The sequence below is a fragment of the Sminthopsis crassicaudata genome, chromosome 6 (assembly GCF_048593235.1).
Source record: "Sminthopsis crassicaudata isolate SCR6 chromosome 6, ASM4859323v1, whole genome shotgun sequence".
Taxonomy (NCBI): domain Eukaryota; kingdom Metazoa; phylum Chordata; class Mammalia; order Dasyuromorphia; family Dasyuridae; genus Sminthopsis; species Sminthopsis crassicaudata.
This window is the reverse complement of record NC_133622.1, coordinates 160,177,061-160,203,156: the sequence shown is the minus strand read 5'-3', so window position 1 is coordinate 160,203,156 and position 26,096 is coordinate 160,177,061. Positions and strand designations below refer to the sequence as shown.

The following is a 26,096-nucleotide window of genomic DNA, read 5'->3' as shown; positions in this document are numbered from 1 at the left end:
GTAAATTTACTGCTAACTTTTAAAAAAAATTCCTTTTCCTCTCTTCTCCCCTCCCCCTATTTCTCAATTTTCCTTATAAATCTTCCTACATTAATTTTGTTTTGGAGAAAAAAAAAATAAATATATTGTTTTTGTTTTTTTTATTGGGACAAGGAATATATCTTCTTCCTTGCTCTCCTAATTTATTTTTTTATAATGTTTTTTATATTGAGGGGGAAGCTAAGTACAAAGACTGCTGGGCCTGGAATCAGGAAGATCTGATTTCAAGTCAGGTCTAAGACACTTGCTAAGTGGAAGTTACCCCTGTTTACATCATCTTCCTCATCTGAAAAATAAATTGGAGAAAGAAGTGGTAAACTACCCTTCTCCAGTATCTTTGACAAGAAAACCCAAAATGGGGTCATGAAGAGTTGGGATGTGACCAAAGTAACTGAACAACACAATATTCATTTGAAGCTTATTGTGGTAGATAATGTAATTTTTTTTGGGGGGGGGCCTAAAACTAATTTCTGGTGGTGCCAGACTGCTTTCTTTCTAATTTATCCAATTTTTTTTTCCTTATTAGAAAGTGAATCCTTACCCCAGAGTCCTTACACTGATTGAATACTGTGCTACTATATTCAGTTTATTCTTGAGTACCTTAACTTTTCCAATGGTTGACTTTTTTTTTTTTAAGCACTCAATAGTTCTAATAGCTTGCAGTTTTGTGACATCGTTAGAAATCTACAACTGCTAGGTGCCATTTTCTTCTGATATTTTCATTTCCCTTTAAATTCTTGATCTTTTATTCATTGTTATTATTAGCTATTTTTCCTAATTTTATAAAGTTAGTCCTGCAATAATTTGATTGGCATGCTACTTGTGAATTAACTTAAGCAGTGCTATCATTTATATAATATTGTCATAGTCAAACTTGAGTCATTAATGTTTCTCCAGTTATTTAGGCTTTTTTTTATTTCTATAAAGGATATTTTGTGGGGTATGGTTGCAATTCTTATAAGTATATTGGTTGGATTGTCATTTACTTAATACTCGTCTAATTGTTTTGAATGAATTTTCTTTTTCTTTCTTACTGGATTTCATTAGTAACATAAGACTAATGTTTTTATGGATTTATTATCTTGTTTATTTACTGGAGTTATAGCTTATTGAGTCTTTAGGATTCTCCCAGTAAACCATCAGGTCAACCAAAAAGTGATCACTGTGTTTATTTTTTATCAATGCATTTTCCTTGTTTCATTTCTTGACATTGTTAGAGCTATCATTTTTAGAACTCTGTCAAATAATAGTGGTAACAAGGAACATCTGTTCCTTTGCCCCTGATTTTAAAGAAGAAGCTGAGAGCATTTTTCTGTCACACATAGTACAAGATTTTAGCTTTACAGTGGATAGAGTGCCAGGCCTTGGAGTCAGGAAGAAGCATCTTCCTGAGTTCAAATCTAACATCAGACACTTAACAGCTATGTGATCCTATACAGATCACTTACCTTGTGTGCCTCATTTTTTTCGTCTATAAAATAACCTGAAAAAGGAAACAGCATTCTACTCCAGCATCTTTGCCAAGAAAATCTGGAGTCATGAAGAGGAAGACAAGACTGAAAAATGATTCACAATATTAAACAATATTTAATATTAAAATTTAATATTAAAACAATATTAAAACCATCTCAACCTGATTTTCTCTCTTTTTCTTACTCAAATCTTCTCCTCCCATGTCTATTTTTTACCTTGGTCATCTCCTAAGCTTTTGGGATGCTTTCTCTTTGTACCTCTTCCTTTTAAGAATGCTTCTCTTTCCCCAAGACACAGCCAAGCACTGTTTTCTCCATGAAGCCCTTCCCAATCCCACCAACTAGCACATTTATAAACACATACACATATCTATTGGAGCAGGAACTGGGCCTGGAATTTCATTTTTTGTAGGGAGTTCCAAGTGAATAAATTCTTCTAATGTAAGTTAGCACTTTCTCTACTAGTTAAGAGTTAATAGTATTAGTAGTTAGTAAGTTACTAGTAGTAATTACTAATAGTAACTATTAGTTAGTCTACTTAGTTATCTTAGAGACTTGAGATGCAAAAGGATGTACCGAGTCTTCCAAGCTCTTGGAGTCACTTCTCTCTATGCATCCTTGTAGAGGTACTTAAATGTTTCTCTCATTAGAAGGGAAACTTCTCGAAATTGGGAATTATCTTATTTTTTGTATCCTTAAAACCTACCATCACATAGCACATAGTGGGTACTTAATAAATTCTTATTGGTTGGATTGATTGTCCCCACTCAATTATCATCAGAGATCTATCATATCTAACTTTTCTAAAATTCTGCTCAGGATCTAAACTTGTTCATTTCTTTGTTCATCTGGATATAAAAAGGACACATTGAGGTTTCCAAGTATTATTATATGCTGTCTTTCTCCTTATTAGCTTTTCACTTTATGGTATTTGTATTATGGTAATTTGTGATATAGCATTTAGTCCATATTGTATTAGTAGTGCATTGTGATATTTCGTGCATACATGTTAAGTACTAATATTTCACTTATTTATTTCAGTATTTATGGTTCTTTTAAGCATAATATCACTTCCCACTTTATCTGTGTTAACCATGTCTGTATTTTTCTTTTTTGTCTGAGATCATGATTGGTACCTTTTTTTTCTTGTAATTGACAAAGACATGGGTATTCTTCCTCCTTTTACCTTTTTTTTTTTTTTTTTTTTTTTTTTTTCACTTTTTACTTCTGTGGAAATATTTATATTTAAGTATGTTCCAGCATATTGTTGGGCTCTGATTTCTAATCCTATCCATGTTCATGGTTCTGCCTGTTAATTCAGCATTTCCATCATGTCCTCATCTACCTTTTCTTCTTTACCCCCATACTTTGCAATGTAGAAGGAAATGGGGGAAAGAGACACTCTAAGCACCCTCCCCAATCTTTGATTCTTGGACAGTCTCTCTTTTTCTAATTCCCCCATATGATCCACCCTTTGAAGTAAAAGTTTGTTTTGTTTTTATTCTTTCTCTTTTGCACCTCTTTTCCCACTGTTAAGTTTAGTGTGTTTCAATACTATCTTCCACTCTTTTTTTCTGATTCACATAAGAGAGGTCTTATGCAAAACAACTATAACATCTTTCTCCTCATTTCTTCCCTAATATATGCCCTTTCCTTTCTTTTTCCCTTCTCTGTTAAAAGCAACAAACCAGCAAAAGACCAAACAAAACATCTAGTCCCTGTCTAAGTTGAACTCCCTTTTTGACCACTGAAAAGAGTTAGTCCTCTGATTCTGAGGGGACTGAGCTATTCATCCCATTTTCTAATAAGAACCACAACATCATTTAACCGTTTTGATGGAGGTTCTTTCTATTTTCTTTTTTCCCTCTTGATTCTACTAGATCTGGGTAGTCTTTTATGATTTCTTAAAATCATATTTGTGTTTGTTGGGATTTGGAGGGTAGTTTGGGTTTTGTTTTGTTTTTTCTGTCATTTGGTCATGGTTTTCAGAAGCCTGATGATTCTTCAGTGATCTCTCCTTGGCCTATTTTCAAGTCAGTGGTGATTATTTTTGAGAATTAAAAAGCTACTTTACCACTCATCTATTTTTAAACTCTTATTTTTACTTTGTTCTGATATTTCTTGGTTTGTTTTTTATTTTGTTTTTTGATTCATTGAGTTTGGTTTGCTTTATTCTAAGGAATTTACTATTTTGGTAAGATATTTATTTTCTATTCTGAGCTATGCTGTCTCTTATCCATGAATTGTTCATTTTTCTCCCCATTTCTTCCACCCACTTTTGTAGTCCTTTTGACTCAAACATTCCCCCCCCCCCCCCGAGACTTTGTACTTCTGATATTACATTCTTCTTGGGTTCCTCAAATCATAGGATTTATTCATTATGTTTAAAGTTTTTCCTGTTTACTTATTTCCAGTCTCAATTCTTGCTTTGAGATTTTGTGTCAGGACTAGACTCCATCCTCTTCATTACTTCTGAATGGTTGGACAAAACCCTGTTAGATCCCTTATACAGCCTGAATGCTATGACTACTGGATACACCCTCTGCCTCAGTCCCTGGTCTTTGTCTCAGTCTCCAATTCTTTTACAAAATCTCCACTCAGAACTTGCTGCAGTACTGGCAGACTGTCCTTAAATGGTAGAGAATTCAGTATTTTCAGGCATTTCTAAGTAGCACCACTCAGTTAACTCTTTTGTAAATACCAGTGATATGACCGTTCACAGCTAGTGACTACTTCCTTGTAGAGAGCTTATGGGGACCCACCCTGTCCCCTACTTCTGTTCTGCCAGGACCAGGATTTTACTTTGGACTTTGTCTTGTAGCATCCCTAGAGCATCTTCATTCAGCGTGCCTGCTGGCTTCAGGCCCAACTATCCCATCACCCAAAGCCTTTTAGCCTGTTACTAGAGTTTGTTCTGGCTTCCCTGGAGCAGCCCTCCCCCAGTGTTCTCAGGCTTCAAGTCTATTTATTTACCTGAATTCATCCTGAGTTTCCAGGAGTTACCTTTCTCCCAGTCCCTATTTGCTTCCCTTGGTACAGTTCTAAATGGGCTTTAGAAGCTTTCTCATGTGCTTTCTATTTGCTCTACTTCTATTTACTCAAATAATACAAATGCTCACATGGAGGTCAAAAGAATAGAAACATAGACATTCAAGATCTCTCTGAAGAACTTTGGAATTAGCTGTGAGACATGGGAGACACTGGCAGAGGACTGCCCAGCATTGCATGCCCCAATCAGAGAAAGCTCTGTGAGCAAAGCAAAATTGTGGTCATTCAAAAGAAACATAATATGTGCAAATTTAAAGCCATCTCCACTCCAAATATTTAATAGACTATCTGTGCCTCCCAGAGGTAGAGCATTCCAAGCTTGTTTTAGTCTGATCATCCATAGCCAGACACACTGTACCTTGTCCTTAACATAGTGATGTCATTCCAATCCCCTTCAAGGACAAAGGACAAAAGCCAATCAACCAATTTAGGATTAGCACTCTTTTCAGATATTTTCTGGAGTATGTTTGAGTAAACTGGGCTCCTCTGTCACCTCACATATTACCATCTTAGCCAGAGGTTTGAAACTTTTCCTTTTCTAGCTATTCACAGGTCATCCCTTTAGATAATCTAGAATTTTTTTGTAGGAATTGAGTCAAGTGTATCCTATAAGATTCAGACCATTATTATCTTCTTCTTTTTTTTTTTTTTTTTTTTTTGAAAACTAAAGAATTTTCCCTTTCTCACAGTAAGTCTTCTATTCTCTAAGAATTTCAAATGGTCACTGCAGTGAGTCAGCAATCATTCTTTACAATTCTTTCAGTCATCGTAAGATGTCATTTATCAAGGACATTTGGTCCTTTCCCTTTCTTACTATAATTTTACTTACCAAGCCATGTCAGCCATGTTTCTACTTTTCTGCTTCAAAAAGTATTGGAAGGGAAAAGAATTAAGTGAAAATTGATTAGATCTGACTCCTTAATTATCAATCATGATTCTAGTTCTCCAATTAATTGTTTTTATTTACCTTTATTTGTTGCTTTTCTTTTCTCCAGTATAACTAATTTTTTTTAAAAATCATACCCTTTATTGCCCTTGCTTTCCCTCACTTACTCATTCTGAGCTTCAGCAGTGCTGATGCTACATTTCTTTTAGAGGCAATCAGGGCTTACATGATCTACATCACATAAGTGTCTGAGGCTAGATTTGAAGTTGTGCCCTCTTAACTTCAGAACCAGTGCTTTAAAGATTCACTCAGTTATCCCTCCTTATACTATTTTTACAGGACATCCTCACATTTTCATATTTGTTTTCCATTATCTTCCCTCGTTTCCATCTTCTGAACTTGTATCTTTTAAATGTAAATTGGTTGGTTGGTGGATTCCTAGATTATCCACATAGGTCTCTATAAACAATCACTCTGTTTCTTCCTTACTGGAATTGACTCCATTTCTTCCTTACTGGAATTGTTTATATAAACATACATCTTCAGAATTTTGTTCTTAAGAATTTTTCATCTGTGATAAGACATCTCTCAATGCTGTATTCCACCCCTCTCATTTCTACATAGATTATGCTCATTCTTTCCCCAAAAGACAAGATATTCATCATTAAGAATTCATTGTCTCATCACTCAAGCCACACATAACTATGGACACAATTCCCTGGTATTTTGAGATCAGATTTCTGTGGCTCCCTGGTCACACATAAAAATTTACCACCTACGTGGGGTTAGGGATCCTTCAAACTTGGTAGTTGTCCAAGATTAAATCCATCAACACAACTCATCCCTGCAGGATATAGCCATTTCCATAAAGAACCAATGTCCCATGCAGAGATAGGATCTGCTTAAGTTAGTGCCTTATCTTTATTGAGTATCCTTTCTGTGCTATAGCTAAATAAACTTCAATTAAATTATTGGTTAGCCTATGAGTGACTAATTTCGTTCTAATGTAAACCTACATTATTAGAGGAGAGTAGCAGAAAGTAGATAACCTCTCATTATGAAGAAATTAGAGATGTCACAAGAGAAATTCAATCAGCAACCTAATGAGTCACTAAGCAAAATGACTACTGAAGGCATGGAAGCCTCCTTCTGCAATAGAGTTCCTTGGAGTTTAAGAGAGCTCTCTAGGACTTACTATTGCAAAGCTAGTTGAGTTCATTATATGATAGAAATCTCATACTGAATTCAGGAAAATTTATTACCATTTCAGCTAATCCCCTGATGTGGTTCTGAAAGGGAATGGATGAAATTCCTAAAGTAAATGGTTTTGATAGATTAAATCTATGTATCATTACCACCACCACACCCATGTCCATATGTTACCAAGCCCAAGGATCAATGTCTAGAGAACAATTTTGTTTTCAGATAAAAAAGTACAATTATCCAGGTGTGGATACACTCTCCCAAAAAGAACTTTGCTTGTAACTTCTGAAACAAAAGGTAGACAACATGATCAATAAACCATTTATTAAAGTGCTAATATGATTATACTATTAAATCCAGCCCATGGACAGTAGGAGCCCTTTAGCTTAAGCTAAGCCAAGGCCTTCTCACCCTTAGGTGTCCCCTGAAGCTCCCTAACCCTTTAGATAAAAAGAATAACTGGACACTGTTGTCCAGACTAATTAGGTAATCTCCAAGTCAAGTCAAGTAAAAAAGCATTTATTAAGAACTTAATATATGCCAGTCCTCTAGGGACCCAGAAACAGTCCTTGTTCTCAGGAAGCTTACAGTCTAATGGGGAAAACAATATGCAAGAAACTTTGCAAAAATAAGATATAAGCAGAGTAAAATGAAGGTAATCTTGGAGGGAAGACAGGAATATTGAAAGAGAGATAATGTCTGGTTTAAGGAACAGAAAAGTGGCCGATGTCCCTGATTCATAAAGTACCCCGCTGGTGCACACCTAAAATTGATATTTCTCATGAACACAATTTTCTTTTATTACTATGTAAATGGTCAGCTTCAATACTGTTTATAGCATAGCTATCCAGTTAATGTTTCCTGGTTGACTATAATAATAATTTGCAGAATTCACATTAGATTTCATTTTGTATGGCTATGAGCCTGAGCATCAGGCTGTCCTTGACTAAAGGAAGGCCAAGCGGAAGCAAATTGTATAACATATACTGGAAAATGGTTAAATTGCTCCACCAAACTCAACTTACATTTAACCAGTGCTACCCTTGGTGACAGTAACCATGTTGGGTCAGTTCTCTTGAATACTCATTATTAGCCTTTTACCCAGTTGATATTTACCATACTTTTAATATTCTCAGCTTGATCATAGCTTTAGACAGTCCAAAGAAAAGGAATAATGTTCATTCTAGCATGTTCATTTTTCAAACATATTTGCCCTTTATCAACACATCTTCAACCCATCTCAACTTTCCCCCTTTAGGAAGACTTTAGGCTACATCCAGGCAAGACCATTCACTTCCTTGCCTAGTGATTTCTTATATTTGATGTATCATAACCCTTGAACCATCTTCACTTTGGCGATTAATTTTAAATAGTCTTGCCTTATTTTTTGTTTTGTATGAGTAAGTCTGTTTATTTCCAACAAAATTAGATGGTCCTTGAAAGCAAGGGCTAGGCCATATATTATTTTTGTATCACAGATCTCATCTAGGATGATGGAAGTAATGGAGTAAGTACTCAGTAGATAGCTGAATTGAATTGAAGCCTCCAAGATAGAAGTGCAACCAAAAAATGTCCCCGACTCTGTGCTATAAGTAACATCTCAGGAGAACAGACAGTACAACATTGTGTCAATTGACAATCTAGTTTCATCAACCTCTCCCCCATTGTTAACTTCCTTGTTTTGTGGTACAGAACAGAACAATAGGAATCTGTTCATAATTTATGTAAAAGAAAAATTTAGATTTTTGAGAGAGGAAGAAAGGGAGAAGCTTAGGAAGAGGAGTCATGTTCTTATTACCCTTAATATACTCAGAATAATTTGCTGTAAAAAAGATGTCCTTCTAAAAATTCAAGATGTCACAAAATCTGAAGACATCTGAAATTCTTCAATCAATCAACAGGTTTTTAATAATCATCTACCATACACTCTGCTAGGACTAAAGATAACAAAGAATGAAATTGTAGTCTCTAGAAATTGACCTTCCATCACAGGAGATAGGAGTGTGCAGATTTATGTGCAGAATATACATATATAAAATTGCAAAACAAAAGGTAGTGTTGTCAAGTGCCCCATGGAAAGTATTGTATAATGAGGTTGGAAAAAACAAGTAAGAATCCAGCCAACATGGCACAGGGCAGAGTTGGAGGACACATTGCATCCTAAACTTCCTGAAAACTCTACAGCCAAAGATCTCTGAGGAGTTTCAGAGACAAAATATTGATAAAAATCTAAAGAGAAACCACCCTTTCAAGCTCAGGATCACAAATCTGAACCACAAGCACATGATTCTTCCACAGGGCAGAACTTGTAGAACAGGTATGGGCCAGGATAGCAGAGCCAGACGGCAGAAACAAAATAGCAGCACTGGGATTTCGAACTCAGCCCCAGGGGAACAACAGGGTCTTAGAACTGTTGATCACATGAGATGGAAGGAATCTGAAACTTAAAAGATTCAGTCCCCAGGCTCAAGAGCCACAGTAATGCCAGACTAACCCAGAAGAGGACACCTCAAATTCAGCCCTGAGGCAAAGAATGGGGCTGTAATACTTGTCCTAATTCCTCAAAGATGAGATCTGAAACTGTTTACAGATTGACCAATTGTGGTCCTGTGGCTGCCATTCTACTCCAGTGGTGGGCTATAAATTGGTACAACCATTCTGGAAGGCATTTGGGAGAGACTAAACTATGTGTAACTTTCAACCTAGAAATACCACAACTGTCAAAACCCTAATTAACCAAAGAAAAAGGAGAAGATCCTGTGTGTACAAAATGGCAATTGGAAACTGAAGTGATGCCCGTCAATTGGGAAATGGTTGAACAAATTATGGCATGTTAAAATTGTTCAATAAAAAGACATTGAGATTTATTGAATAGGAGAGTAAGATGGTCAGATCTTCATAAGGAAAGAAATTTGGAGGTAAACCACGGATGTCATTGATATACAGAATTTCCAATGAGGAAATTCTCTTTGCCAATATAAATCTGCCCTTGTTATCCATGTTTTCTCCCCCAATGCAGTGTAAATTCCTTGAGATTAGAGATCCAGTGTACCTTTCATTTTGGGAGTGTTTCTCTAACAACATTCCATCTCTATTCCTTTGCACTGGATGTTTCTGATGCTTAAAATGAATTCCTTCTTCACCTCTGCTTTTTGTATTTTTTGTTTTCTTTTAGGATTCACCTCAAATGCCATCTTCTCTTTCCTGCTTCTCCCCTATATACATGCCATTGGTAATGTGCTCCCTCTTCAAACTAGTATTGTTTCATTTTTTAAAAAGCTTATTTTGACAAGCATTTATTATCTCCATCCTTTTTCCTCAGTGAAACAATTTAAAAATCTGCTAACAAGTTAAGTCCAGTAAAACGAATTCTTACATTGGTTATGTTCAAATATGCATATTTTCAAACTAAATTTTAATCTTATCACCTGTCTGGCAGAAGTGTGATATGATTTACCTTCAGCCTTCTTTCAAAATTGTTTTTCTCTTTGATATTATTGTCATTGGATATATTGTTTTCTGAGTTCTACTAACTTTACTCTGCCTCAGATCATAATTCCTGATTTTCTCTAAAATTATGCCATTTCTATATGATATTCCATTATATTATATGCCCTGATTTGGTTAACCATTCTCCAATAAATAAAGAATATTTGCTTTCTGTTTGAAGGTTTGTTTGTTTTTTTTTCCGGAGGCAATTGGGGTACCAGGACTGGTGCTCTATCCATTGCGCCAGCTAGCTATCCCTTGTTTGAAGTTTCTATGAAAAATTCTACTAAAAATATATTTGTACATATAGATCTTTAATGTAATCAAAGTTGTTTATACCATTTTTTTAGTCAAATTCCTTCCCTATCCAGAGATCTGAAAGGTAATTTCTTCCTTGTTCTTTAATTTATTTATGATGTCTGTTACTGTTTATGTCTAAGTCGCATATCCATTCAGAAATAATCTTGGTGAGAGGTTGATCTGTACCCAATTTCAGTCAAACTACTTTTCTGTTTTCCCAGTATTTTTCTCAAATAGTGATTCTTTACCTCAGCAACTGGAATCTTTGGGTTTTCTGAAGCCTAGGCTACGGTGTTTCTCTATTTTGCTTTACTTAATTTGCTCCTCTGATCAATCTCTTTATTAATCAGTATCAAATAATTGTTTTTAGTTTATAGATTATAATAAACTTTAGGATCTATTACTAATAGGCTTCACTTTTTTTTTTAATTATTCCTGAGATTTTAGAACTTTTGTTCCTCTGAGTTTTGTTATTTTTTCCAATTATATAATTTAATCCTTTTGTATTTTGACTGGTAAATGTAGTTGTTATTGTCATTTTTATTACTGGCTTGACCCACACATGAGCAATTAATATTTCTATAGTTATTTAAGTCAGTTTTTATTTCTGCAAATAATGTCTTATAGTTGCATTGTGGTTTGGAATGTCTTGGATAGATAGACTCTAAAATTTTATGTCTCCTTTAGCTATTTGATGTGCCACTTTTTTTTAAATTCTTTAACATTTGACATGTCATTTCTTTTTTAATTCTGGCTTTTGTTAATAATATAAATGCATTTTGTGTTTTTATGCATTTATTTTATATTCTACAACCTTGTTGAATTTATTGTTTCAATTAATTTTTTGTTTGATTCCAGGGTTTTCTATGAAAGCAGTAACTATGTTTTCCTTTTTCTGCTTTTATTGGTCCCTCAATTTCTCTTTCTCATTAAATTCTTAAGTAAATATAGTCCACTCAACTGGAAACAAAACAAGATGCTCTAACTTTGAGCCTCTCTTGAAATGGAGAAGTCATCCATTATTGTATTATTGCTCAGTATAACTTTCTTCTCTCATCATCCCAGGATTTAAAGTAATGTTTCTCCTCCAGGAGAAATGTAGCTCCAGGATCTTAAGTTTTGTCCATTTTCTTTTCTTAAGTCATCCTATTCTCAGTGCTCTAATTGAGTACACATGGCCAGTATAAGTACATAAACAAAATTTTACTGAGTTAATGAGGCAATCTCTATGTTCAGCTTTGTACAGTTGACGTCAATCAATGGTGCAATCTCATGTTACTCTGAGTTTGGCAGAAATTTAAAAGATCAAATAATCTCTTTTCAGTGCTCTCTTCTGTAATCTCCATCCCTATTCCTCAGGCTTCTCTTGTCAGAACTGAGTCTTAAATTGAGGTGGAACTGAACAGGTTAGACTAGGAAAAGGCAGGAACATATAGACTCAAGTGAGGTTTGAGGACAGAGCAGCAAGTAAGACCAGGGGAAATTATTTTAGGAAAAATCTTAAGGGAACACGAGCCTTAAATAAGTGGTTGCTTCCTCCAAGGCAAAAAAATCTTTTCTGGGGTCAATAGGTAGAAATCTTTAGATTTGCCCTTCACATGAAGCAGCGAAGTGCTATAATGGATAGAGGACTGGCCCTGGGTCCAAAAAGACCAAATTCTTTCTGATACTAATACCAACCACTTTTAGCTGTGTAAACTTGAGTCATTTAACCATACATAACTTGTATGGGAATAGTAATATGGAAATAGTAATAGCATTTCCAAATACATGCAAAGATAGTTTTCAACATTCACCTTTGCAAAACCTTGTGTTCCAAATTTTTCTCCCTCTCCCCTCCCCAATACCACAAACAATCCAATATATATATTAAGCAAGCAATGCCCCTAGGCAGCTAGATGGCATAGTGGACAGAGCACTGGGACACCGAGTAAGTGCTTTAAAAATGTTTATTTGGGGTCATCGAGGTGACATAGCCCTGAAGTCAGGAGGACCTGAGTTCAAATGTAGACACAGACATTTTTCTAGCTATGTGACTCTAGACCAAAAAAAAAAAAAAAAAAAAAAAGCTAGCTAGCTATTATTATTCTTTATCAGAGATTCCTAAACTTTATCCTAATGTTTATCCCTTTTCCATTCCTCTAGTACTAGGTCTTTGGTAGGAGTAGTATAGAGCAGGTTTGTGAAGGCAGGAGTTGTGTGATTTAAAAAAATATAAAAGAAACACTCCCTTCACAGTCAGAAGAATCTGTGTAACTAGCTGTGTAACTCTGGACAAATTGTTGAGTTGCCCTGAGTATCAGCTTAGCCAGGAATAAGATAAAAATAATTATCCTGCCACTACCAACCTCATAATGTACTTATGAAGATGAAATGAGAATGGATATGTAGTATGGTGGGCATAGTACTTCCCTCTCCCCCCTCATTTTCCTCAAGGTTAAAACTCTTTGTCAGACCCATTTAGAAATAAAGGGTTGTTTTTTTTTTTTTTCATTTATGATAAGAAATCAAACCCTACCTTTTTTACTTATTTGAGTACAACTAATCAATATACAATTGCCCTGTAGTCACCAAACAATTCTAGGTTTTAAAGACTCCCCAACAGTCAAAGTTCTTGTATTATTCCTGTGTTATGATCCTTTTTTTTATTTTTTTTTTTTGCATACATATCTTTTCTCTGAGGAGCTCTCTTTTTAGTGTTTCTCATAACTATTTTTATTTCTTTCCATTTCTAGTTTAGTTTAGTTTAGTTTTTTTTGTAAGACAATCAGGGTTAAGTGACTTGTACAGGGTCACATAACTAATAAGTATCTGGTGTCTGAGGCCAGATTTGAAGGCCAATCCTCTTGACTCCAAAGCCAGTACTCTACTGTACCATTTAGCTGCCCCTTCTTTCCCATTTCTTAATACAGTTGCCCAAATTAGAAAGAGGCACTTTATGTAAGGAAAATTTTCTAAGCCATAAAGCATAATTAAAATGTCAACTTATTATTTGGAGGCCAGTCGGATTTCATTTAGGGCCGGCAATCTAAACACGAGAATAAGACCATTCTATGAAAGGGAATGTGGAGGTACAACTTTAAAAAATAATGAAACTAGAAAATCTTATCTTTGAGAGACACAAACAGACACAACATGAGTATCATTAGCAAAAGGTTCACAAAAGTGCTCAATATCCAATGGGTAGATCAAGAAAACTGACATTCCTCCATGTCTAAGATGTGCTGATGGCAGAGGTTCAGAGAGATAAACAGTCTAGTACAGCATCATTCTTCTGCATTTCAGTCTACAACTACAACCATGACCATTTTTCTCCCTTCGTTTGTTTTTTGTTTTTTTCCATTTTACTTTAAGTGATCCAAAGTTAAAGTCACTGGACAACAAAAATAAGGGCAATTTTGCAAACCAGAGGTCAACTGTCATTAGCCTAAAGAGAAAAGAAGCCTGGTACTCAACTAGCTGTTTATCCTTACCTGATTCTTGTCAGAAATCTGAAATAATTATAATATTTTTATTAATCCAATAGAAAGAAGGAACTCAACTTCTCTGTAAACAATAACTCATCTTCCCAGGACTAAGAAATAAACATTATTATTTGCATATTTTGCCCATCAAACAATGAAAGCCAAATGATAGCGATCGATGATAACAACAACACTTCAAGCAGCTTAGCTATTTGAAGATGAATCAAGTAGGAGCAATAAGAGAATCACTAGTAGAGATATTCTCTAGATCCTTTATAAGTATTGTTGCCTTGAGATATGCCGGCTTAAATTGCTAAATTCATTTGTTAGCCTTCACAAAGAGTCTATGTTGTAAATGTTGCTGACACTGAAGTAATGTCTTTTCCATCTCTCTTACCAGGTGCAGTAAACTTGTGAGGCGACCACACTCCTGGCATTCAGCCAAATCTGGAGAGGACCAGACTGATGCCAGCATGATGCAAATATCTCAGGGCACGATTGGTACTCCTTGGCACCAAAATTATCATTCCAGGTTTGTAGCAGCTGGGACTGAGTGGACTCAAAGAATGACAGCAGGGTTTCTCTCCCAGTGATGTTCCCATTTTCTTTTCTCCTTGTCCCCGTTACTCCATCATTACTAGCCTGTGACCTTTTCTCTCTTCAAAAGATTATACTTCCTTAAGGCTATCCACATCCAGAGAAAGAACTGAGGGGAGTCTGAATGCAGATCAAAGCACACTAATTTTCACTCTTTAATTTTTTTAATGTTTCTTTTATCTCATGGCTGTTTCTTTCACAACATGATTAATAATTAATATTGATATATGTTTTACCTGATATAGATACATATACACATATATGTAAATACACACACACACACATATATATATATATACATACATATATATATATATATATATATATATATATATATATATATATATATATATACATACATAACACAAATATTGAGATTACTTATAGTGATAAGGAGGGGAGAAAATCTGTTTGTTTGTTTTTTTTGTTTTTTTTTCCCTGAGGCTGGGGTTAAGTGACTTGCCCAGGGTCACACAGCTAGGAAGTGTTAAGTGTCTGAGATCAGATTTGAACTCAGGTCCTACTGAATTCAGGGCTGGTGCTCTATCCACTGCACCACCTAGCTGCCCCTGAGGGGAGAAAATCTGGAACTCAATTTTTGAAAAAATGTTTAAAGTTACATGAATTGAAAAAATAAAATATTATATATATATATATATTTGCTGAGGTAATTGGGGTTAAGTGACTTGCTCAGGGTCACACAGCTAGGCCAGATTTGAACTCAAATCCTCCTGACTTCAGGGCTGGTACTCTATCTACTGTACCACCTAGCTGCCCTATTTTAAATATTTTTAAAAGTTATACTTTATGTATCCTGAGGAATTATCCTTCTGGCCTCTCTCCTTCTAATCCCTCCCTCCCAAAAATTTATATATTAAGTAGAAATTAATGTTAAATCTCTCCCTAATGAAGGAAGTGGGGAATCCAGAATCATTCCAATCTCTGAGCACTCATTTGTGGGATCTCTATATTTTCAGATTATCTTGTTTCTCCATTGAATTATTTTTTTAAACTACTAGAAAGAACAGCAAACAGAAACTTTCCTCCCTGCCAAAGCCTATTTGCTGGGGGGAGTACTACTGAATTTTGGCTTACAAATGACATCTTTCTTCTTTATTTCAAAGAGAAAATTAAAGATGCTTAGTATGCTGGAGTAAAAAAAAAAAAAAAGTACCCATTTTTTATTAGAATGTTCTTTTTTTAATCTTCTATACTCCCAACTGTGCTCTTTTTTCCCCCCACTCTACTTTATCTGTTACCCTTTTTTTCTCTTTAATTCTTTCTCATCTCCCTACTTTTTAAGTCATTGCTTATTTTGTGGTTGGCCTACAAATGAAAGGGTCTTACATGTCAGTCAGCAAATATTTACATACCTACTATATGCCAGATGCTACTAATAGGATTATTGCATAATTATGAAAAGCTAGAGAGGCATGGGCTCATAGATTTCTATCTGGAAGTTATCTTAGATCTAAGATAACCAAGTCCAACAGAAGAGCATGAAGCTTACAGAAATTAGATGAGCTTGCTTATGGTTACAAAGCTAAAAGCATTTGGACAAAATATATTTCTGACCACAGGTCCAGCATTCTGGACACTGGATGGATCATTCTTCCTCTTGAATTAAATGAGTTTCACAAAGCTATTGACAAATCTCTAATTATCCCATGATTTGTGCTTGCAAAAAACCAAAATGATGTCTTCCCAGTGAATTAATAGGAAAGCCTTTTATCCAAGTTTCTCAAGGTCACATAGCAAGTTAAGAGTCCACATAGGATTTACAAGCCTTTCTCTTGACATTGCTAGCATTTCATTCTCCACCATGCTAGTTTTTTCTAGAACTTGGCATTAGACATTGCATGAAATAGGTACTAAGTATTTGTCAGATTTTATGGAACTTGAGTAAAAATTTTTAATGATAAATCTCTGGGTATAGATGGCTCTTTTCATCACAAGGCCCTTGGCACTGGTCTGAATCATCTTAATGGTAATATTTTTAAAAAGTAAAATAAGAAGAGACATCTCCAAGCTTCTAGTAAGGCTTAAAACTGAAGCATGGAAGATGGACTGAACACATATTTTTCTGAGAGAGGGGGGAACAAGGCATGGAAATCCAAGAGCCATGCCAACCTCTTTGCTAAGATACGCTTAATGCAAGCCAACATTCCTTATCTCTGTTGCTTCTGCAACCGGCCACCTCCCAAAGAGAAATAAATCCAAATTCCCACATAAAATAAAGGGCTCAGACAGCAGGGAGGCCTTGCCCATTGGAGTACAGAGTCATTTTGATGAGAGTCTTTAACTAAAATCACGATGATTTCTGACAGTCTTCTATGGGTGATGGGGCTCAGTGGGAGATTCCCAAAGGTTAACATTTACCATCTTGGAGGGGAAAATGGTTTTGTTTGCCTGTTATTTTGCTTAAATATGATTTGGCCTCCTCTCCATCCCTTAACATTTCTTGTTCATCTCTCCTCTTCATAAAATAACTTTTTAATTTGTTTGTCCCCAAAGAGAGTCTGACTCAGTTCTTGGAACCTGAGTGAACTAGAATCAGATAGCTGATTGTCCAGGGGGCCTGATTTAAAGACTAGAGGGGGTGACACTTAGCTAAAATTCCAGTGGGAATTCAAAGGAACTATTTTTCAATTTTGGTTTTTGTTTGTGAACAAAGGGATTGTAAACAAATTTAAAGCCACCCATACAAATGAGGATCATAAAACTGCCATGGGCTAGGGGGTATACTTTAGCTAATGTATGATTGCACTTTAGCTAACAGATGTTGAGCACTGACATACCCATATCTCCCCGTTCATCTTAGATAGAGGCCAAGACTGAAAACAGGTCAATAATTTGAGAGAATGGACTTTATTCAGTCTATTGAGGTAGCATTTGGTTGGTAGGAAAATAGAATTTACAACATTCCCTCTTCACCATCCATATTTCCTTCTATCTATCACTTTTCCTCTTGTTCCTGAAGTAGGAGCTTGTCCACTAACACGAATGGCAATAAGTCAGTTGCTGTTGTTTTAGTTATGGCTGATTCTTCATGACCCCATTTGGGGTTTTCTTGGCAAAGATAGTAGAGCAGTTTACCATTTCTTTCTCCAGCTCCTTTTACAGATGAAGAAACTGAGGCACATAGGGTTAGATGACTTGCCCAGGGTCACTGGCAAACACATACAGCTGAAAGCAGTATGTGTCTGAGGCCAGATTTGAACTCCATGCCAGGCACTCAATCCATTGCACCACCTACACAGCTCGTGCTTATAGTGAATTTTTTTTTTTTTTTAATAGAAATGCTGCTATAAGAAATAATCCCTTTCTCAGGGCACATGAGCCAGCTGTTCAAGAATTTCCTGGGGCAGTGAGAAGCTTAGTGAGTTCTGGGTATCGGAGATTGGACTTGAATCTAGGCCATCTAATCTTTTTTTTTTTTTTTTTTTTTTTTTTTTTTAATATAATTGACCTCTTTAGTAATCTGGTAAGTGTTATAGACCCCTTCCCAGCAATATGTTTTGAGTGTTTGAAGGATATTCTAAATTTCAGTTAGAGGCTAGTGAAAATAAGGCTATCATTTTCCTGCCATCCATACTCATAGATCCTCTATAATTTCTCCATGGAGCCCTGGAGAGAATCTGTGAACTCCAATTTAAGAGCCTCTGACCTAGTGCAACCCTTTTTCTTTATAGATCAGTTGGAAGGAAAGACAGAGCTTGACATTAGGGGAATTCTTATTTTCCTTTTTTTTCCCCAAAAATCTGGAGATGATTTGACACAAGTGTCTGTCCCAACTTTCCCCACCATCTCTGCCCCTTCTCATTTAGCTGCCCATTCATTTCTAGAATAGCTTTTCTTAATACAACAACTTGTCAGTTCAAAAGCACCATGTGGGGTGGGGTTACAGAAAGAAAGGCTCACATTACCTCAAAAGCTACAATAGAAATCTGTATTCTCTCCCATCACCCAGCACAAATCATCCTGTAATCCTTTCATTTCATGCTGAAGGCTTTCTATGATAGCAACGGTAGTTCTGGCAGATGGCCCCATCCCAGCCTGCTTGGAACCCAGCTGCCAGGACTGCTTTTAGCTGGATATGCTTGCCAGGCACATTTCCAAGGCACACCAGTGGCATCTAGTGGTCTAGCGGACACATCAGTGGATGGTCATTATCCTTCCTTTGCCAAACCTTAGCCCTACTTCAGGGACTTCGTTACAGAAGGGGAAGGGATAGGGAAGGTGCCGTGGATGCCAGAAGACAGGATGTTAAGGACATATGCATACAAGCTGGGAAATTGAGTGCCTACAATTCACATTATGTTTGGGGATTTCACTGAAATAATCCTTTAATATTCCCTTTATCAAGTCATTAGTCAATAAACATTTATTAAGCAACTACTATGCTTCAGAAACTCTAGTGAAAGCCCAATGCAAAAATTCAATAATTTATCAAGCATTTATTAAGTACTTAATATCTGATATTTCACTAGACAATGGACAAAATCAAAACATTTCTTTCTTAAAGAAGCTTACATTCTACTGATTGTACTTAAGATAAGCCAACATTTTTTTAACACTCTCCCATGATTTTATACATCTTCGTGGTCTAGATTGCTAGTCTCAGTGGGGATGAAGTGGTATAGGTAGAAAACGACTGTGAAAGGACCAGTCCCTGAATTCAAGCAGCATTATCCCAAGATAGACTCATACCATGGAGTGTTTGTATATGTGTGTGCATATGCTCAAGAGAAAGGAAGGAAAGACTTTTTATAGAATTTTCATTATCTCATTTTATCCTCATAATTTTGTTAATTAGGTATGGCAGGAAATGATTTATATAGCCATAAACTGACACTCAGAGATGTCAGCTGACTTATCTAAGCTCATATAGTTAACTAATCTCTTAACTTCCCTCCCTTCCATCTTTTCCCATCACATCCTTATGGAAATAGCCCGGGACGCTGAACTCGAGCCTTGAGAATAGGAGTACCCCTAAAATCACTAGATCTGCTTCCAGTACAGACCCCCAACAGCCTTTTCTAATCACTATCTAGAAGGGGCCTGCAGCCCTTGTTCTTGACCATCAATACCACCAGTGGACAGATAAGTGACAGTACCCCTAGACCATCAGTTCTGCTTCCATCCTAGACCCATCACAGCCATCACTCTGTGAGGCAGCCCCCAAGGATAATGAGGCCAGATCTCTGGCATGCAGTCATTAAAGACCAGAAAAGAAAGTTTTTGTCATTAACGTCCTTGCCCCTGTCATATGGTTCAACATGAGAGATTGATCATTTTAGCAGTGGAAATGGCACTAAAGAAGAGGCAACTGCTTTATCTCTGTACCCTAAGAAGCATGGAACCTGGACTTCTCTATCTGAATCAAACCCACAACCTTCTCTTTGTGTTGTGTGACACATTGGAATGTGATCTCCCTAAGAGCACAAACTGTCCTGCTTTTCCATTTGTGGCTCCTGAGCTTAACTCAATACTTTGCACATAGTGCTTGCTTAATTTTTTTTTCATTCATATAAGATCCAATTGCGTAATTCATTTGTCGTATTCAGGAGGTAACCAAGAAAAAGGGGGAAAAGGACTGTGTAGGGAAAGAGGGAGGAAAGGAAAGAAGCTAAGAAGGAACAAATTATAAATCACATGGAAGGTCATATGGTAGTATAGAATATAGAAGTAAATATCCAACAAGAAATGCCAGGTAGATTGCTATTAATCTGAAGGTAAATAGCATCTTTCATCATGGGCATCTTGCCATTGACTTGGAACATTGTCTTCATCAGAGTAGCTAAGACTTTCACAGTTGAGCATCATACAGCCTTGCCATTACTGTGTTCAGTATTCTCATGTGAGCAGAGGCTCACTTCATCTATTTATTAACATAATTACATTTTTTTCACTATAGTTTTTCTTTTCTTTCTTTTTTCTTAAATCATTTTATTATTTCTTGCATCCCATTTTCCAAATGAAGAGCTGATAAAGCATTATCTTAATTTTTTTGCCTAAATCCTAAGTATGTTTCTAACAAAGATGAATGAGGAAAGCAATGGTTTTCTGAACATCATTACTTGTATTATCATAATCTCCCCCGATTGTATAGTGTAATATCCTTGCAGAAGGTTCACATTGTATCTAAGACTCAAAGCCCAAAAGAGGTCTCACTGTTTATGTATCCATAAGGACATATCAATAGCGGTACTTCTGTGTAAGTGGGAGTGATACAATATCTATGTCTCTGCATGCAGTTTTTAAAATCCCAAAGTTATCTTGGAAGGAGGAACAAGATGACTTTAGGAATATTTGATTCCTTGAGCTGGATGAAAACTTTGTACTAGACACTGATCCCAAGACCTTCTGAGTCTTAACTTTCCAGGTCATCCAAAAACTAGGAATTCGGTAGGGTTGGAGGCTTTCTATGTGGGGAGATTGAAAATGAATAACTTATGATCAATGATGGACAGAGGTAGCTACACCCAGAGAAGAAACACTGGGAGGGGAATGAAAATTGTTAGCACTAATATCTGTCTGCCCAGGTTGCATGTACCTTCGGATTCTAATGTTTATTGTGCAACAAGAAAATGATATTCGCACACATGTATTGTACCTAGACTATATTGTAACACATGTAAAATGTATGGTATTGCCTGTCGTCGGGGGGAGGGAATAGAGGGAGGGGGGGTAATTTGGAAAAATGAATACAAGGGATAATATTATAAAATATATATATATATATGTATATATATATATAATAAAAAAAAAAAAAGAAAGAAAATGAATAACTTACAGAGATCTTTGAGTCACCCAAGCAACCACCAAACTTTTTTAGTAGGCACTATGCTAGTTTCTGAGAACATGAAGGCAAAAAGAAAAAAAAAAAAATTAGTTCCTGCCCTCAAGTGGCTTACATTCTGTCATGGGAAGTAATATATGGGCAGTGTGATACAATGTAGAAAAAATACTTGATTTAGAATCAGGGAATCTGTATCCAAATCTGGGCTCTGCCACTTAATACTTATTTGATGTTGGATAAGCTGTATTTTACCTTTCTGGGCCTCAGGTTTCTATAAAAAAATTTTACATATATATATATATGTATGTATGTATATAAGTTGAACTAGATGTTCCAACAAATATCTTCCAGATTTATAGCTGCTCCTCTATGATCCTTTAATCTTTAAATCTGTATGGGTCACTGTACATATCTAAATAGATTCAAAAGAAATCCAGGATAAGGAAAGTCAGATATACCTACCAGAGGAATAAACCAAAGGTTTCATGTAGGGTTTTAAGGCACATATGAGGAGGGAGTTTCTTCCAGGCCTAGATGGACTGAGTTTCAGGAACTGAAATTTCTTTTATCTATAGAGAAATATTCACATGTGCCTTCTTAATAGAGGCATGGGGGTGAGGAGAAAGAAAGAGAATCTGGAACTCTTTGGAAGTTTTAAAAACCAATGTAAAAAATTGTTTTGCTTGTAACTGGGGAAAATAAACAATTACAAAATAAATAAATAGAGAAGTATTCTACGAAACTCAAGCATCAGATACTTCAAGAGTCCGCTTCAGTTGCCTGCTCCACAGGATCCAGATTCCAGTGCCATCCTGTTTGAGATAATATATTTCTCTGCTCAGCTACTTTTGGTTGCTCCCTATTATATCACACATAAAATTCAGACTCATTTGCTTAATAAGTCAATGTCCTCCGCAATGTGCACACTTTCAGTCTTTCCCCACAGCTACATCTGTACAAACTCTACTCTATCCAAGCTGGGCAATATTCTTTCCTTGCGAACATGTCCTTTGCTTTTCTATTTTGAGAGTTTTTTAAGTAAAGTTGATTGGGTAAAAATAGCTCTCAGAAGATGGGGAGAAGAGGGGTCACACAGGTTTACTTAACTATTTCTTTTTCCTGTAGCTTTTTTTTAATTTCTCCCATCCAGGAAAGAATTCTATGACCTATTCAATTCTTCAAAAACCAAAATACATTAAAGAGTGTCTTTATTTTGTCTTAGTTTTGAGGCAATTAGGGTTAAATGACCTGTTCAGGGTCCAGCTAATAAGTATCTGGATCCAGATTTGAATTTTTAGGTATTCCTGACTCCAGGGACAATACTGTATTCACTATGCAAGCTAGCTGCTCCGAAGAGTCTCTTGGAGAACTGGTTTCTGTGTCTGCTAAATCATGTCTCCTGTGTCACTAATTGTTTTTTCTCTTTTTTTCCCCTCCAGTTCCTCCGCAAATGATGTCTCCAATTATAACCATGCCTTTCCAAGAAGGAGTCCCGATCAGTACAGCTCCCAGGGAAGCATGGAGAGTTTGGAGCACAATGGCAACTATCCTCCCTGCCACCCCCTCTCTCCTGCCAAATCCACTAGTAGCATTGATCAGCTTGCCCACCTCCACAACAAGAGAGACTCTGCTTATAGTTCCTTCTCTACCTGTTCTAGCATTCTTGAGTATCCCCCTACCAGCTTTTCTGCTCAGGAGTGTTCAGACACGGTGGCCACAATACCTGCACAAGGCAACCTGTTGGAAGGAATGAGACAGGCTGACATCCGGTACGTCAAGACAATCTATGATACCAAGCGGGGCATCTCAGCAGAGTATGAGGTGAACTCTTCGGCATTGCTTCTCCCCAGTGGAGAATCCCAAGAATCAGTGGATGGTCAGAACTATGACAGGTGGCATAATCAACCCAAAGGTGGCAGGATGCCACTGCTACCCTGGAACCAACAGTACTGCGCCGCCCACGAAGCAGACTCCAACAACGTAAATCACAAAGTGGGTGCTCCCATGCCCCCAACCCGGAGTGGAAGCTATGCAGTTCTCAGGCATTATGAAAGGCCCAGCTCCTGGTCTAATCTTGAGCACAACAGGTATGGCCGGCCCCAGTCAAGCTTCCCTGGATCCCTAAAGACTTCATTTCCAGAAGAACATTTACACACTCTCCTCGAAAAAAGCCCAGAGAATAGTCCCCCAGTGAAGCCCAAGCAAAACTACATCCAAGCAACCCAACCAGGCCAGCCAATGCTCCCTACCAGCATCTACCCTGTACCTTCCCCTGAACCACACTTTGCCCAGATGCCCCAGCCTTCTGGAAGCAGCAATGGGATGTTATACCCGGCACTTGTCAAGGAACATGGTTATCCTGCCTCACTAAGCACTTGTGACAAGATGGTTACTCTTGAGAATGGGAATCAGAATGGCCCCAGTAAGTCTGCTGCAATTTTCTACCAGGCCCCAGAGGATATCTCAGCACCTCTGGTGGAAAAAGCAGAAACCAGAGACAAGTTTTCCCCATATAAGCCACATTTCACATCAGAGCCTGAGAAACTCAGGGGCACCTCCCTGAGGAAAGATGAGTCGAGGATTTTGGAAGGCAACATTATGCTCCCCAATGGAAGAGAAAGTATGCATGACAATGTACATCACATCCCCCAATCCTTGCAGATCCAGGCTCAGGAAGTCAATGAAGGCAAGCCACTTCCCAGACCCTCAGAGCCCAGGAGAGCTGAATTCCAGGAAAATCAAAATGTCCGCCTTCAACCAAGACCAGAAAGAGAAGACCTCACTGAAGACTCGTGGAGCACTTCTGGCAAAACAAGTTCAAACGTTTTATCTCTCCAGACTATTTCTGAAAACACCAGAAGTCAAGACAACCTGGAGACGGGACAAATGGGACCTCAGGAGGGAAACCCTGACAGTAGACCAGCCTGTCTGATCAAAATGAATAAAATGGAACAAGAGCCCAAAAAGACAGTACTTGAACGATGGGACCATTCAGACTGGCAAGCTCCCCATGTAAGGTCTGAGGGAGGAACTAAAGGATCACCCCCTTTCCATAATTCTGAACCAAGACATGAGGCCCATGGGCAGGCATCCAACCTGACCCAGAGGCGGCGTAGTTCAAGCAATGCCCTCCAGAACTCTCACTTGGGGAAACTCCACTGCTCCGTGTTGGAGAAGGTCAATAAGATTGAACAACGTGAACAAGGGAACCGGAGACCCTCAAGTGTGAGCAGCTACAGCCACAGAGCCAACAAGCTGGAACAGACACCCAGTAATAGAGGCTCTGTGATCAGCCTTGAAGATCCTCAGGGTGAAATAAGTTTCCTGGAATCAGGTCCATCCACTGGATGTGTTGAGGAGAACATGGTCAAAGAGGGTAAGAAAAAATCTGAAGGGGTTTCCTGGCATCCAGCTGAACATCAGCTGAGGAGGGGTGGAAATGGTGGCTATGCACCCACACACCCAGAGACTAAGCCACTCAGAAGTACTCCTCTCCTACAGCGCAGCCAGAGCACCTTCCAGCTTTCCAACAAGATGGAGGAGGAAACCCCGTGGAGAGAAGAGAGGACTAATAGTCCTGAATCCCCAGTTCTCGAGGTCCCCTTAAACCAAGCCTATCGTAACAGTATCAAACATGCTCAGTCCCGTGTCCTGGGAGCCACTTCATTCCAACGCCGGGATCTCGATCTGGGTCCCCCCATGCCATCTCAGTCAAGGCGAGGAGCAAGGCAGAGACCAGCTTCTGCCCACTTGGGGCTAAAGAGCCCAGAAATAACACCAATTCCTGCTTCACCTCATATCCCCAAGGAACGACATAGCATCAATCCAGTCGAGGGAAGCCCCCCCAGAGAAGACCCAATAGCCCTGGTGACCCGGGTTGGAGGCCGGAGACGACTGACTGCTGAACAAAAGAAGCGTTCCTATTCAGAACCTGAGAAGATGAATGAAGTGGGGGTATCTGGGGCAGAAGAGCCATCCCCCTGCTATTCCCAGAGGAGGGACCTGCCATTTGGCTTCCCAGAGAACACTGTGGCTGACAGGCGCCGCATCTTTGAGAGGGAGGGAAAAGCTTGCTCCACCCTTAACCTCTCCAGGCCCGAGTTGAAGCAGCTACAACAGACTGCCCTGGCTGACTACATTCAACGCAAAACCGGGAAGAGGCCGTCCTCTTCTGCCAGTCACCGACGGGAAAGCCGCAGCCTCACTGCAGCCTCAAGTATGAATTCCCTGCAGGAACAAAACCCTTTCCCTAGGAGAGGGTCTGCCACCCTGCCCACAGAATTGGTCAGAAACTTGGACAGAAACAGCCTTGAAATGCGGGGTGTACGAGATCGGAGTAGTTCCTTTGCCAACAACCATCTCCGTGCTGAAAGGCACTGGCATCCCAAGAGGGAATCGGCACGGGTGGATTGGCTTGGAGAGGCCAGCGGCCAGCCCAGTCTTCCACAGAAGGTGACCTGGGCCCACGAGAAGCAAGCTGCCCTGGTAACTAAAACCAAGGGGCCAGGAAAGTCCATGTCGGCCGAAGATCTGCTAGACAGGTCAGATGTTCTGACTGTCCCTTTCCATTCGAGGTCCAGATCATCCCCTATCTCAGATAAGAAATGTCAGGTATGTGCAATGTACCTTTATACACATGGGAAAATGTAGTAACCATCTCTGTTGAATAAACTATTAATGGCTTCAGTTCCTCTCTCACGTTGCCTTTCACTTAGCGTTTCGTATGAGGAAATAAAAATTGTTTTTGCAAGGATCATAGATTTAGAGCTGAAAGGGATCTTATTAGTCATCCAACC

General features: G+C 37.9%; 1 protein-coding gene across 4 annotated transcripts in view; it reads left to right on the top strand.

The window, feature by feature from the left end:
- SHROOM3 (shroom family member 3) overlaps window positions 1-26,096 on the top strand; it is a 231,061-nt gene that overhangs the window by 176,574 nt on the left and 28,391 nt on the right. For all 4 annotated transcript variants that reach the window (XM_074274300.1, XM_074274299.1, XM_074274298.1 and 1 more), the window contains 2 exons: window positions 14,302-14,433; window positions 22,740-25,911. In XM_074274300.1, the coding sequence (XP_074130401.1) occupies window positions 14,375-14,433; window positions 22,740-25,911 (3,231 nt within the window). In that variant the 5' untranslated portion in view covers window positions 14,302-14,374. The remainder of the gene's footprint in view (window positions 1-14,301; window positions 14,434-22,739; window positions 25,912-26,096) is intronic.